This window comes from Equus asinus, chromosome 25 (assembly GCF_041296235.1).
Source record: "Equus asinus isolate D_3611 breed Donkey chromosome 25, EquAss-T2T_v2, whole genome shotgun sequence".
In the NCBI taxonomy this organism is placed as follows: Eukaryota; Metazoa; Chordata; class Mammalia; order Perissodactyla; family Equidae; genus Equus; species Equus asinus.
This window is the reverse complement of record NC_091814.1, coordinates 26,651,652-26,664,162: the sequence shown is the minus strand read 5'-3', so window position 1 is coordinate 26,664,162 and position 12,511 is coordinate 26,651,652. Positions and strand designations below refer to the sequence as shown.

Below are 12,511 nucleotides of genomic sequence, written 5' to 3'. Positions count from 1 at the left end.
AGAAAACCGAAAGAAAAACTGAATTAATGTGATTCTTATGTGGGTCTAGCCTGAAAACAATGGAGCTGGTCTTAGAGTGGCCGAGACAGTTGACTAGAAGCCAAGGGCTTCTGAGTTCAAGTGCCTGCTGGGACGCTAGCTTCCAGTGGGATTTGGGGCATCTGTTTCTTTATCACCCAAAGGCAGGAGGTGGGCTGAGGGCGTCCTGTTTTACAGTCGGCAGCTATTTGATTTGAACAGTAAGTTGATGACTTTGGCCCTGCCATTAAGGAGCTGACAGATTGTGACCAATGAGGTTAGGATGACTGTAGGACAGTTTTGCCCTCGGTTAGGAGGGGCTTGCCAAGTTCTACTGACATTGGTTGGGGACCACAGAAGGAAGCATCATCATGTAAGGTATATGGCCCCCTTACATTAGCCTAGTCCACAACACGGCTGATCCTAGGAAAAAGATCATTCTGCCAATGAATTTTTTGAAGGTATGGGGCAGACAGCACAGCATTTCTCCTCCAAAAGCTCAAGCTTGCTGACTCAGTCTCTTTTCTCATCTTTCTGGCATGTCACTGCTCTCAGTAGAAGATTTGTGCAACCATTGGGTACAAATTCAAGTGTTACCAAAGGGACACTTTCTGATTAAATGGGACCATCTTGCTCTAGGGGCCATCTGGCTATCAGTGGAATTTTGCGGGGGGCGGGGGGTCCATTAATACTTGTAACCTCCCTTGAAATTCAGCCTTTTTCTCTGCAAGCTGGAAGACAACAGTTCAGGGCACTTGTGCTGCTGCTATGGCTGTGTGTGTATGTGATGGGAAATGCTGGTTGCCAAGCAGCAGAGAATGGACATAATCGTGCTGCCTAGCAACAGCGGCAGCGTGGTCACTTACACAGATTTCTGCGCCTCTTCCTGTTTGGTCTGCTGGAAAATACAGATGGCTTCCGTGGGTCGCTGTCTGCCCTAGTCACAATGAGACGTAGGTAACCCTGGTGAACCATGGTGGATAAATACACAAGTGCAGGCTTTAAAATAATTACTTTCCAAACTGTCAAGGGCTGATTGCTGATTTTTGCACAGCATTCCTCAGTTTCCCCTTTGAAGTTATTGTGCACAACAGGCCAAGTAGGTTGGCTGTTAAGCCAGAAGAGGAATCTTAGAAAAGTCCCAGACTTCTCTGGATGCTGCCTTTACTGAGCCTGGTGAGCCTTTACTCCGCACGTGTGAATAAAATATGAAACAGTCAATTTTCTGATAAAGACACACACACACACAATGTGAAAAAGACAAGAGGAGCAGAGCGTGACTACCTATTGTTCTTTGGGGACTGAAGAACAAAGCAGGCAAGAGAAAGGCAGGCCATCCCTGCTGGCTTGCCCTTTCTCCCAGCTCTGACCAGCACCTCTCACACGTGACACTCCTCAGTGAGGTCACCTGCGCACTACAGATGCCAAGGATGCTTGCTTGGCACAGGCCTCCTGGGTCAGAGGGCCGGCCTTTGCTCTTCTTGGCGGTTCTGTGTATGGAGCACTGGGAGTGTTTGCAGCTGAATGCTTAAGGAAGATATTATCTGGCAGTGGGAAAAGGGAGTGAGTCTGTGCTCTCTCCTACCCCTCTCGGGTGAGTAAGTACTGCCTGCCTGTTTTCTGTCTCTAGGAGTTGAATTGGCCAGCCCAAACTACAGGCCTGGCGTCAGAAGACCCTGGTTCAATCTTTATTTTGACTGCCTGCCAATGGTGCGGCTTTCTGCAAGCCACTTGGTCCACCTGAACCTTTGTGTTCTTGTCTGTAAGGGATAGCAATATCTGCCTCACAGAGTGGCTTGACGGTTCAAAAAGGCATGTTTGTTGGCACATCTGGCATGCAGCAAGTATAAGTACTTGTTGCTGTTAGCCTCCTCCCAGTGGTTAAAGAGCAGGAAGTGAGGAGAAGAAGACAAGCACTGTCGCAGCCTATTCAGTACACACTTAAACCTCTTGGATTCTGTCTTCAGTCTTAGCCTTTGAAGTGAAGAGCCATTATTTCCCTCCATTTAGGTTGGAGAAGACAAGACTGCCCTCCTTTTGATGCTTGACTTGGTTCCTAGGGAGCCTGGAAGGTATTAATCTATTTTTAGTGGTTTCTTAGATAATCCTTACAGAATCAGGATGGTTTGCTCCCATTTCACAGATGATGAGACAGTAATACAGAACAATGAGATTGTTTGTTTGGGGTCCTAGAGACCATTGGTTCCAAGATGGGATCAAAATCCTAGGGCCTAATGGGGTACATGAAGCCCCTGGCAAAGCCAGAGGGGATGGAGTAGTGTAGAAAGTCACTGTGGAGTCAGAAGGTTCTAGGAGCGGATGAGACTTGAACTTTAGACTTCAAAATTGCCATATTAGTGAGTCTCCTCTGGACAGATTGCAGCGTGGCTTCTGGGAGCCTATGTGAGGTAGGTGGATCAGCAGGGTTGAAAGAAGGCCTTGTGACTTCTCTGTTCCTTCTGTATGTCTATGTTTGTATGTCTATTAGTATGTCTGTTACCCTGCGGAGGGGCAGAGGGATTCCAACGGGGAAGGCTCCTGGTTCCCACCTTGCCTCGCTCATTGAAGTCCTGCTAAGCGCTCTCATTCTTCAGTTTTGCCAGTACGGATGATGATAATGTTGACCTGTTTCTCAGAGTAAGTAGGTCTAGGGTCGGGAATTATCACCTTTGACTATTCTAAAGTGCTCCAGTCAGCAAATTGCTCCTTGCCCAACGTAGATCCTTGGGAACGATGTGACGACACTAGCGTGAAGGACAGTATGTACTTATTTTCATTGGTTACTTGTGTCTTGAAGCAAACACAGGCACAATCTTCCAGACAAACAACTGTTAACAGCTTAACTTCTCTGTCAAAGGAGGGCCTGGGTCTCTCAGAGCCCTTCTGGCTCTCAGAGTTATAACCTCTCCAGGATGCCAGTGTCCTCGGCTGTTTCTTGTTCTCTGTGCAGGGAGAGACCATCCCCTCAGAGCAGCCCTTCTGGGACTTTGAGCAGAAAGTTTAAAAGCAGTGTGGTTCTAAAATTCCACACCACCTGTTCTTTCAGTTGTGTCCTCTCTGAGCTGCCTCTGACTGTCGCATTCCATGGCCGTGTGCCACTGCTGACTCGTGATACTCGTCTTAGCGTTTTACTTGCGAGTTGGGGGCAGGGAGGAAGGAGAGAGAAGATATGAGAGGGAAGGAGAGGAGACATGGGTGGGGTCCACACACTCATCTCTTCATTATTAAAGGGGTGCAGTGGCTCCCACTATGGCACCCAGGAAACTAGCTCAGGCCAGGAGGACACCCAGTGACCTGATAGAGACCAGTACAGCAATTAGGCCTTTTTCCCTAGCAGACATGCTTCCTCAGCTGCCTCCTACTTGGTTCTATCTGGAAATGACCTGCCTTCTTGTGGCCTGGTTTCATGTGGTTCTCTCTGTGAGACTCTTGGTAGAAGCCTTGGTTACTACCAAAGGCAGCTTGTGGTGCAGCCTCAGCCCCAGCCTGGCTCAGAGGTATTCTCTCAGCTGTTCATTGGGTAGGCACATAATGAAGAAGAAACAAGGCCTGAGGAACAGCTTCAAGGCTCTGTGTCTTCCCCAGTGGATTTCAAGAATTCCAGTTCTTATTCTGGTCAGAGAGCATTGTGAGGAAGGAGATTTTATTGTCTGCTGTCACCCTCCAAATGGTGTGTGCTTGTGGATTGGTATCCTTTCCATGACAAATATCACATATTGTGTTTGTTTCTGTATGGTTACAGCGACTTTTGGTATTCAGCTAACACCCTTCCTTTAAGGAAGTTAGAAGACTTGATAAATTCTAAGTCTTTGATCCTCACAAGTACTTCTGGAAAATTGAGGTCCGGTGAGATAAAGTACTTTGATTAGTTATAGAACATGCATACTGCTTTTTGGTTGTTCCTTTTCTCTCTCTCCTCTCTCCCCTTTTCCTACTTCCTCTTCCTCTCCCTCTCTCTTTCTCCCTCCCTCTATTTTGTTAGGAAATTATTTTAAGGTAGAGGTTAGCAGTATTCTGCTTTCACATGATAAGCCCCGTCTCTAGTACTGTTTATTTCTATTGGTCTATTTTTCAGAGGTGCTTATGTGCGTTTCCACATGTCCATCACCATCCGTCTGAGGGAGTGTGCATGAGAAGGTGGTAGTCACCTCACTTCAGAAGGGAGGGAACTGAGTACAGTCTTGTTCTATCTTGTGGAAACTGAGTCCCAGTGAGTGGAAGTGTCTTGCCGAGGGGATGTGACTATGAATAAGAAATGGAAGTAAAAACAGGCCCCAGATATTTCACCTGGCTCTCACCTACATTACTCCAAAGTTTGGTCTCAGACTAGGACATTTGGGGCATCGCTCCACTGTCATGTGGAGAACTACCCAAGTATGTCTCAGTGGTTGATTAAGACAGAAAATCTTTCAGGAGTGAATTGAAACTTGTTGGGGCAGTTGCTGTGGTCCTGAGGCCTAAGGATTGGCATTACAACCTTGTCTTATAAAGTCCTAGTACATAGCAGGTGTTCGGTATGCATTTATTGATTTGATTAGGTATTTTTATCATGGCGAACACAGTTCCTTTAATATCAGCAAAGACGTAGTGAATATATGCTACTCACCTCCGAGAACAATAGACGTTAGGAGATGTTAGAAGGAAGTATAGAAAAACCTCTCTGCCTTCAAGGAGCTCACAGTCTAGTGGTGGAGACAGGACATGATACAAAATGTCTGTTCTCTGCTTTGACAGGAGTTACTGTGATGATTTTAAGGTAATAGGCCACTTCTTATTCTTTCGCCCAGCCCAGCTGTTTCAGAGGAAACGATAGAGAGGCGGGCTTCTGCTGTGATGGAAGTGATGTTTTATTTTAAGATAAAATATGGAAGCAACTGATTGATGGATTATAAACTTGGAGGTCCAGGATAAAGCTTTATTCTGGGGGCATCAGTATATTTCACTGGGAGCCTCCTGGGCATTAATTCTGCCGTTAATTTTGTTATTAGAGACCTAGCCAAACAAAGGGAGGTGGCGAAGCTCGAGGCTGGTTTAACCTTGATGAAACAGTGATTTCACCAAGGATGATGTTCCCCCATCTATCTTCATCCATCAAGGCACTGCTGAAATATGCTAATGAAGCCCGAAGATAGGAGCACAGAGCAGTTAAATGGGGCGTTGCAGACGTTCTCCGTACCCCTGTGACAGGGCGATGCCACTTACTGTCCAGATTTAGTATAGGAAGGAGAGCAATGCTGATGTGGTCTTGTGGTGAAAGATAGAATATAGGTGGAGGTTCCACCTAGCAGAAATGAAGGGCACGATGCAGAGGTATACACTCCGGAATAAGACGGAAAAGCTTGGGTTTTGGTGAAGGGGTTGACTTCCTTTATTCTCTTTGACTCACCTTCTAGCTAATCTATATAAGAAGCAAATATATGCAGTTAAGGAAGCATTTTTGTTGCTAAGTTCCAGAATGTGAGTGCCCACTTTGTGCCAAGTCATCTTTTCTGTCTCCATGTCAGTTTGCATCACCATGTTTGTTTCCAATGGTTAAATGAGCAAGTACCTTTTTTAAAGTTATAATTTATTGGGTACTTATTCATATGTTACATACATACATTATTGGGCTTACTAGCAAGTTATTTCATATACCTCAATCTAATCAAATTCTTACAAGCATCCTATGAAAAAGTGAAATTATAGCAAATATTTTACAGAAGAGTTTTGGGAGGTTAAATTCATGTCCAAAGTCACATAGCTAGCAAGTAGTGGTTACAGTTCAAACACGTGTCCATCCACTCCAAAGCATGAAACCTCCATGGTCCGATGGCTCCTAGACAGGGTGTATCTGGGAATCGCTGCTAACTGTTGGGAGTCACTTGGCTCACTTACATATTTCTATATTCTTTGGATTCACTTTAACTTTACTATGCCTTTCACGAGTTGTTCTTTCCTAAATAGACCATAAGCTCTCTGAGGCCCGGGGTAGGGCCCTCTCTCTAGTCCCCCAAACACAACTGAGCAATTTGATTTATAACTCACGTATCCATGGTTGATACCCTAGCTTCTGTATGGAGTGCTTATTTTGGCATTGTGCTTCTAGTGGATGGTAAAATAAAGCTGGCCAGCTGCTTTCTGGTTTCATATATTAGATGAAAGCCATTGAGGGTTTTATTTGTCTTTACAAGGGAATCCTATAGGAATCACAGTAAAATTTCTGATGCTTTCAGTTTATTGGTGGATCCACTTCTGTTTTCTGCCAGTTGGCTGGCTTCGTCTATCTAGTCCATATCCAACCACACGGAGAAAAAAGTAAATAACAACTGAAATTTCGTGATTCCTTATTAAACTGCATCTTCCAGCCAGTCCATTCTAGGAGCTATGTATAAAATTGTGCTGATCCTAAACCGGTAAGGTAGCCAGCCGATCTTCTTTCCCAAGATACAGATTCTAAACTATGAAGTGGCCTTAGAAATCAGGCACAAGAATTCCCAAATCTAAAATGATTTTCAGCCATTTTTTTTCCAGTGGAGATGGAGGAAGGCAGAAGCTAAAAAGAGAAAAGAAAGATGGATTTTAAAAAAAATTTCAATAAGATGCTAAGTGACATACATTCTCTGAAATAAACTGTGCCAGAATAAAATCACCATGTTGGCCATAAAGTCTTTTCTGCCATTTATCAAGCCAGTTTGAAGTTTGGGGACTCTAAACTGTTATTAAAGAGTTAATAACCAAAGGCCTGGAACTTCCAGGACGTCGTGTGGGTCAGTGTATCTTGCCAAAAGGTAACATCAGCCAGTGGAGTCAGTTGGGCTCTCCGTCTGGCAGATCTGTCTTTCTCAGCTGCTCCTCCTCCACTTTCTAGTCTTGGAGTTCATATACAGTAAATCTTTCTCTTAATAAAGCCATTTTTCAAATCTGACTTTGGACTAGGGACTGCTTTTTCTCCAAATGCAACAGCTGTTAAACATGGTGCATTGGGCACGGTGTATATCTCTTTGTTTAGTTTTGGGTTTTTAATATGAGCAGAGACATAAAGGAGTGGGAGGGCTCTATCGATTTCTTTCTACCCAGAGTCAGCCACTGGGTTTGGAAATAAGGCCTCCAGCCTCACAAGGCCCCTGGACTCCCTGGGCTACTCACCCTTGAAGACGAAGCCTATTGTCCCCTAATAACCAGCACAGGGTACCCCTTCCTTTTGGCGAGATGAAATTGTGGAGCTCAAGGTGTCAGCCAGCGGGGCCAGACCTTTTGGCCCTTATCTGTCCCGGTTACATGGGGAAAGGCATTTTTGCCCCCTTGCTCTCTCATCCTTCTGTCACTGTCTCTGTTCCCAATGCGCTGGGGAGCATTAACTCCCTGCAGGGGAAAAAAGTTCACAAAAGAAATGAATTATGCATATGGAATTCATTTCCTTGATGAATAGGGAATCTGAACAAACTCCATGGCTGTTCGATTTTAAGGCAGAGAGGAAGGGAGTGGGTAGGGCTAAACAGTATAAAGGGGGGTGATCAAAAAGAATTTGGAGCAAGAGGTGGGAGAAAAATGATGGCAGAAGGACTTGGGCTTGAAATATTAAGGGCGAAGTAAGTGGCCCTGTGAAAGTAGTTCATGGCCCATTATTCTTGACAATATATACCCTCTAATACGTACCTTACTCCCAATTAATGTGCAAATATTTCAGTGGAGAAATGGACGGTGGTGGTAAGATTAGACTGGGGAGAAATGACACCACCATGGTGGCAGGACCCTGCTGAATTCAAGTTTTGTAGTGACTTCTGACTTACTTCGTTAGAGGTTAACAGGGAACGCTTTGAATTTTGAGCCAGAAATTGTGTGGTGGGCAGAGCGCTGCACTTAGGAGTGGTAGACTTGGAGCCGAGCTCTAGGATACAGACCGTGTGACCTTGGGCAAGTCATTTCACCTTTCTCAGCCTCAGTCGTCTCATCTGTAAATGGGGAGCATGACATCTGCCTCGTGGAGGTACTAGAAGTAAAAGAAAGTGCTTTGACAAGGAACACAAAATGCAAATCTGAAGAGATTTTATTTTTCTATCTCTGCCTTCTTTCCTTGACAGCCTTCTAGATGTTCAGACCTAGTCTTTAAGCAAGCCGGAATTTCTTTGGAGCAGAATGAAGGAGAAATGGATTCAGGAGCACATGGTGGTTAAAGAAATAAGTGAAGAAACAAACAAAAAATTCTGTTGTAATCCTCACCTCATCTACATTAGGAAAATCATTGAAAATAATCAATCTGATGTTTTTGGCAAATTTAGCCACTGAATCAGTACTTGTTGCTGCATAACTGGTTTGATCGACAGTAGGAACGCTTGTCCTTGACAGCTACATAAATTAAGGAGTCAACCTGAAGGTGGATTTTAGAGTTTCTTCTATAGGCTGACTACCAGGAAGGGGCAGTCTCTTTCTTGACTGCCAAAGACCTGTGGATGCTTCTCCTGGCTTCTAATTGTTCTCCATTACTCATTTCTTCTGAATGAAAAAAGGGCTTGGGGACCCTAAGTCTTCAGAGGAGGTAACAGAGTCACACACATGCATGCATGCACACTACACATATGTTAGGGAGAGTCCCTGCTTGCTGAGGGAGATCTTTTGATAGTCTTGGGGGACTTAAATCTTATTTCAGGATTGAGTGAATTGAACAGACCCGACCACTGCCATGTCTCTTTATTTTTCTTACAACCCAATTGCAATACATGCAGTTTTCACAGAGGTGTACTTGTTTTTCAACAAATGCCTTCTTTTTCTTGTTTTTTTTGTTGGGGGGGTGGGGGGATGAAGATGTGTAATGTGAGGATGCGTAATGTAATGAAATTGTATCTTTTGGGCTGCCCATCGTAAACACGCGATACAACTGTGTGTCCTGTGGTGCAGTAGTTTTCAATCCATGCCCCTCAGGGCCCAGGAAGGGTGGGGGGCGCCCCACGGCTGTCCTCCTGGCGGTGGTGGGGGCTGAACCCTTGAGGCTCTGGGCTTCCACCCCAACTTCAACCCCTGCACTTCTGTTTCATGGATTTTATTTGTTTGACTTTGTGGGTAAGAGTCTGCCTCTAAGAAATGTTTGAAACCCAGTAATGCAGAGAATAGACCAATACCTAGTATGAATTATTTATTTGTTTATTAAGATTTTCATGGCACCTTTCCTCTCAAAGTTCCGGGCACTATATGGAACGCTTCAAACTGATAGCATTTGGCACTAAAGATTGAGAACAAGGCCAGTGGTTGAGGAAACACTAGGCAAGATGGGAAAAAAAGGAAGAAAAAGAAGAGGGAATAGAAGTTGGCTGTTCAGACCTCAGAGATAACCCTTGAGCCAGAGGAAGCGGGTCATGAAGACCTGCGGCTCTGTGGGGAGGAATCCATCTCTACCAATAAGCTGGGTTATTAGGGAAAGTCACTTCACCTTTCTGAGCCTCCTCCACTATATGGCGGTGACCTAGTTGACCCTCCAGGCCCCTCCCAGGTCTGATCTTTCATGGAGGCTGAGAAGCTTAGCTTTTAGGTGAGCAGGCCTAACACTCCCACCAAGTCGTTATGGTAATAAAAATGTTTTTTTAATGTTATGCATAAACCTTTTAATAACGAGTGTATTTGGTACAGAGTGGTTTTTTTCAACTCTGGCTGCACATTAAAATTACCTGGGGAACTTTTATAAAATACCACCAATGCCTGGGCTCCATCCTGGAAAAATGAGATCGGAACCTTTGGGAGCTGCTGCTGAGCATTCGTATTTTCTCAAAGGGTCCCAGCTTCTTGTGTTGTGCTCCAAGGTGGTAAAGTACTGCTGTGGGGAACTGGGGAGGGTGATTAGAGGAGGCGAGATTGAGAATGCCCAAAGAGAGGAAAGGAAGGGCTTATTATTGGGGCCCTGGTTGTAAGTGCTTCTCCTGATGAACAGTGGAGGGAAGGGAATTTCAAACTCTGCTTTGCTGTTATCAAGCTATAGGTTTTTCTTGTAGGAAGTATAGATAATTTGGCTCATGCAGCTCATTTTTCACATACTTCAAGGCTGGGAAACTTGAGAACTATCACAGCAATTTCTTTGGGCACTTTCCGCGCTACCTGGCTCCCATTGAAAGAGCATGTACCACGTGTCAGGCACTGTTGTGGGGATATTACACTTAACCATACTGAAGGTGCGTGTAGCACAGAGGTTGGTGGTGTACTCTGCATTTTACAGAACAGGAAAGTGAGGCCCAGAGAGGCTAAATAATTGGCCCAGGGTCCCAAAACTTGTAAACAGTGGAGAAAGGGATCAATCCTGTTATAGCCATCCCCCTCTTCCCACTGTACTCACTGCTTCTGAGAGTGACAGGAGACGTTGGTTTTTCAGCTGCCTCTTCTTGCTGGGAAGGCCCTTGACTTGCTTCTTTCAGATAGGTGAGAAAATACGAGGGCAGAAATCAGCCTAGGAGGGGATTTTTGAGATTGAGCAAGGCGTTGTAGTGTAATGAAAACATGCAAATAAGCAGGGACCTCTAGCCTCAGGGAGAGCTTAAAATTAGAACTGGGCCAAAAGAAATAAAATTATGGGCCAATCCGAATGTGAATAATATGGGGAACATGCTTTTTGTTTAACTGTCGTGTCTTTGGTGTCACTGACATGACTTAAGCTTTCTGCTTCTCTTGTTTTAATATGGCAGGCCTCTGTGGTGTGATCTTTGTGTTCATGATGGACTCCTGGACTCATCTTCAGATGGTCCATGCTAGAGTGTGGTAATACTGCCCTGCAGGTCTATTCTGTCTTCTCACATAGCCATATTCTTAATCACTTCACTTAATGCCTTCCAGAGCAAACGGACTGTATGTGGCTTCTTCCCTTAACAAAACATTCTATAATCATATTTTCTGTCTTAAAACAAAATTAGTCTCTTAAATGTAAAACACTTCTAAAGTACTTTTATTAGTGGATTGCTTTCCTTCGGGGATTGTAATGCTTAGTAGAAGGTGCTAACTCACCTATTTTCACACCACCTAGGGAAGGAAGGTGTTAACTATTTTCTGATGAAGAACTAAGACCTTGTCAGTGTAGAATGTAGACAGAATTTTTGTTGGGACTCCCTAGGTCTTAAACTCAAGACGTGATTGACCAAATTGTCTTAGACCCTATTTTGTGACACCTCAAATCTCTAAATTTTTTTCCAGTATGTGAAACAAACACGTAGTTTTCTCAGATCAGTTGTGCATACCTGTGGCTTGGAGTCATGGCCACTTGGCTTCTTAGATCACCACCCACTAGCTTCAAGCATAAGGAGCTCCTACTCCTCTGCATCTGTCTTCCTACATCTTTCACATCCCTGGAGCAGACTTGCAAGTTAGCTTTTTTTGCCCCCCGCTCCTATGAAAGGTGTGATAGGGCAAACATATTCATGCAACTCAAAATGACCATCCTGGGTCTGGTCTAAGTTTGAATTCTGTCATTGATCCAGCCTTCACATACTTTCCCTTTAATGCTAGTTAATAAAAATACGATGGCTTTCTTTTCTCTGCTCATAATAATATTGCCAGCTTTGAGGGTTCTTTGAAAACCTTGCTTGAGCAGTCCCTGGCCAAAGAAAACAACGGTATTTGCTTTTAAAGTATGAGCTTTGGCTCACTAACGTCCTCTGCCTGAGAAGGGCTGAGAAAGAGTTGAAGCTTTCTGGGAAGGGGCATGGAAGAAGCTCTCTACTCTGGCTGTGTGGATCTACAGACTCAACTGGGAGAATGTAGCATTGCAGATACCAACCCTGGGCTGCACATGGTGGCCAACCATCTGGAGTCAGCTCTTTTTGGAGGTGGCGAAGTCCCCTTTCTCTTAGGCAAGTGCAGTGAAAGGAGGCTTTCTCCTTGCTCCTATGGATATAGGATTATTTCCTGTGGAAGAGAAGGAGGCCTTGACTTAGTTTGGCTACAGCCAATTTGTTCCTCCCACGTTGTGTAGACAAGAGAAGGTCATCGCAGTCCCTAAGACCTTCCTTGCCAGTGAACCCTCTTGATAACTGCCAACTGGGGACAGGGCCCTTGCTCCTCTTGGTGTACACATTCAGGACTTTGCTCAGTCTGGATATAGCTCATGCTGCTCTGCTCCATGGTCTAGTACATGCTGCCCGAATTTTTTTTGTCAACCTCCCCCGCCCTTCAAGAAAAGAAAATGTACAGGAGCCGGCGTTTCTCTTCCTTTTCCACCACCTCTGCTTTCATTCTTCCCTTCTTTTTCTCTTTCCAGTGCTCCCTTTAGTAACAGGGAGGGATGGAGTTATAGTGGGTGAAGGTGGGGGCAATGATGCTGCTCAGGAAAAAAAATCAGCCAAGAGAGCTTAAGGCAGGGAGGAGGAAGGAAAGAAGACGCCAGGCGTAGCAAGCCCAGACCCGCCCCCAACCTCCTTGTACCTGCTGTCTCTGAAAGAGGGTGATGAATTTGGTTTGCGCCACTATTAAACTGATAAATGAAATTTGTATGTTAAAACGATGATAATTTCATTGTCTTTTCTTTCCTTCTTTCCCATCCATG

At 44.7% G+C, this 12,511-nt stretch overlaps 1 protein-coding gene across 8 annotated transcripts in view; it reads left to right on the top strand.

The window, feature by feature from the left end:
• The window catches only part of PBX1 (PBX homeobox 1), a 309,428-nt gene that overhangs the window by 71,988 nt on the left and 224,929 nt on the right, over nt 1-12,511 (top strand). Inside the window, exon 1 of one of the 8 annotated variants that reach the window (XM_070497720.1) lies at nt 1,473-1,612. The exons of the other annotated variants lie outside the window; for them this stretch is intronic. Coding sequence (XP_070353821.1) covers nt 1,543-1,612 — 70 coding nt within the window. The 5' untranslated portion in view covers nt 1,473-1,542. Of the gene's footprint in view, nt 1-1,472; nt 1,613-12,511 lie in introns of those variants that run through there. 8 annotated transcript variants of the gene reach the window in all.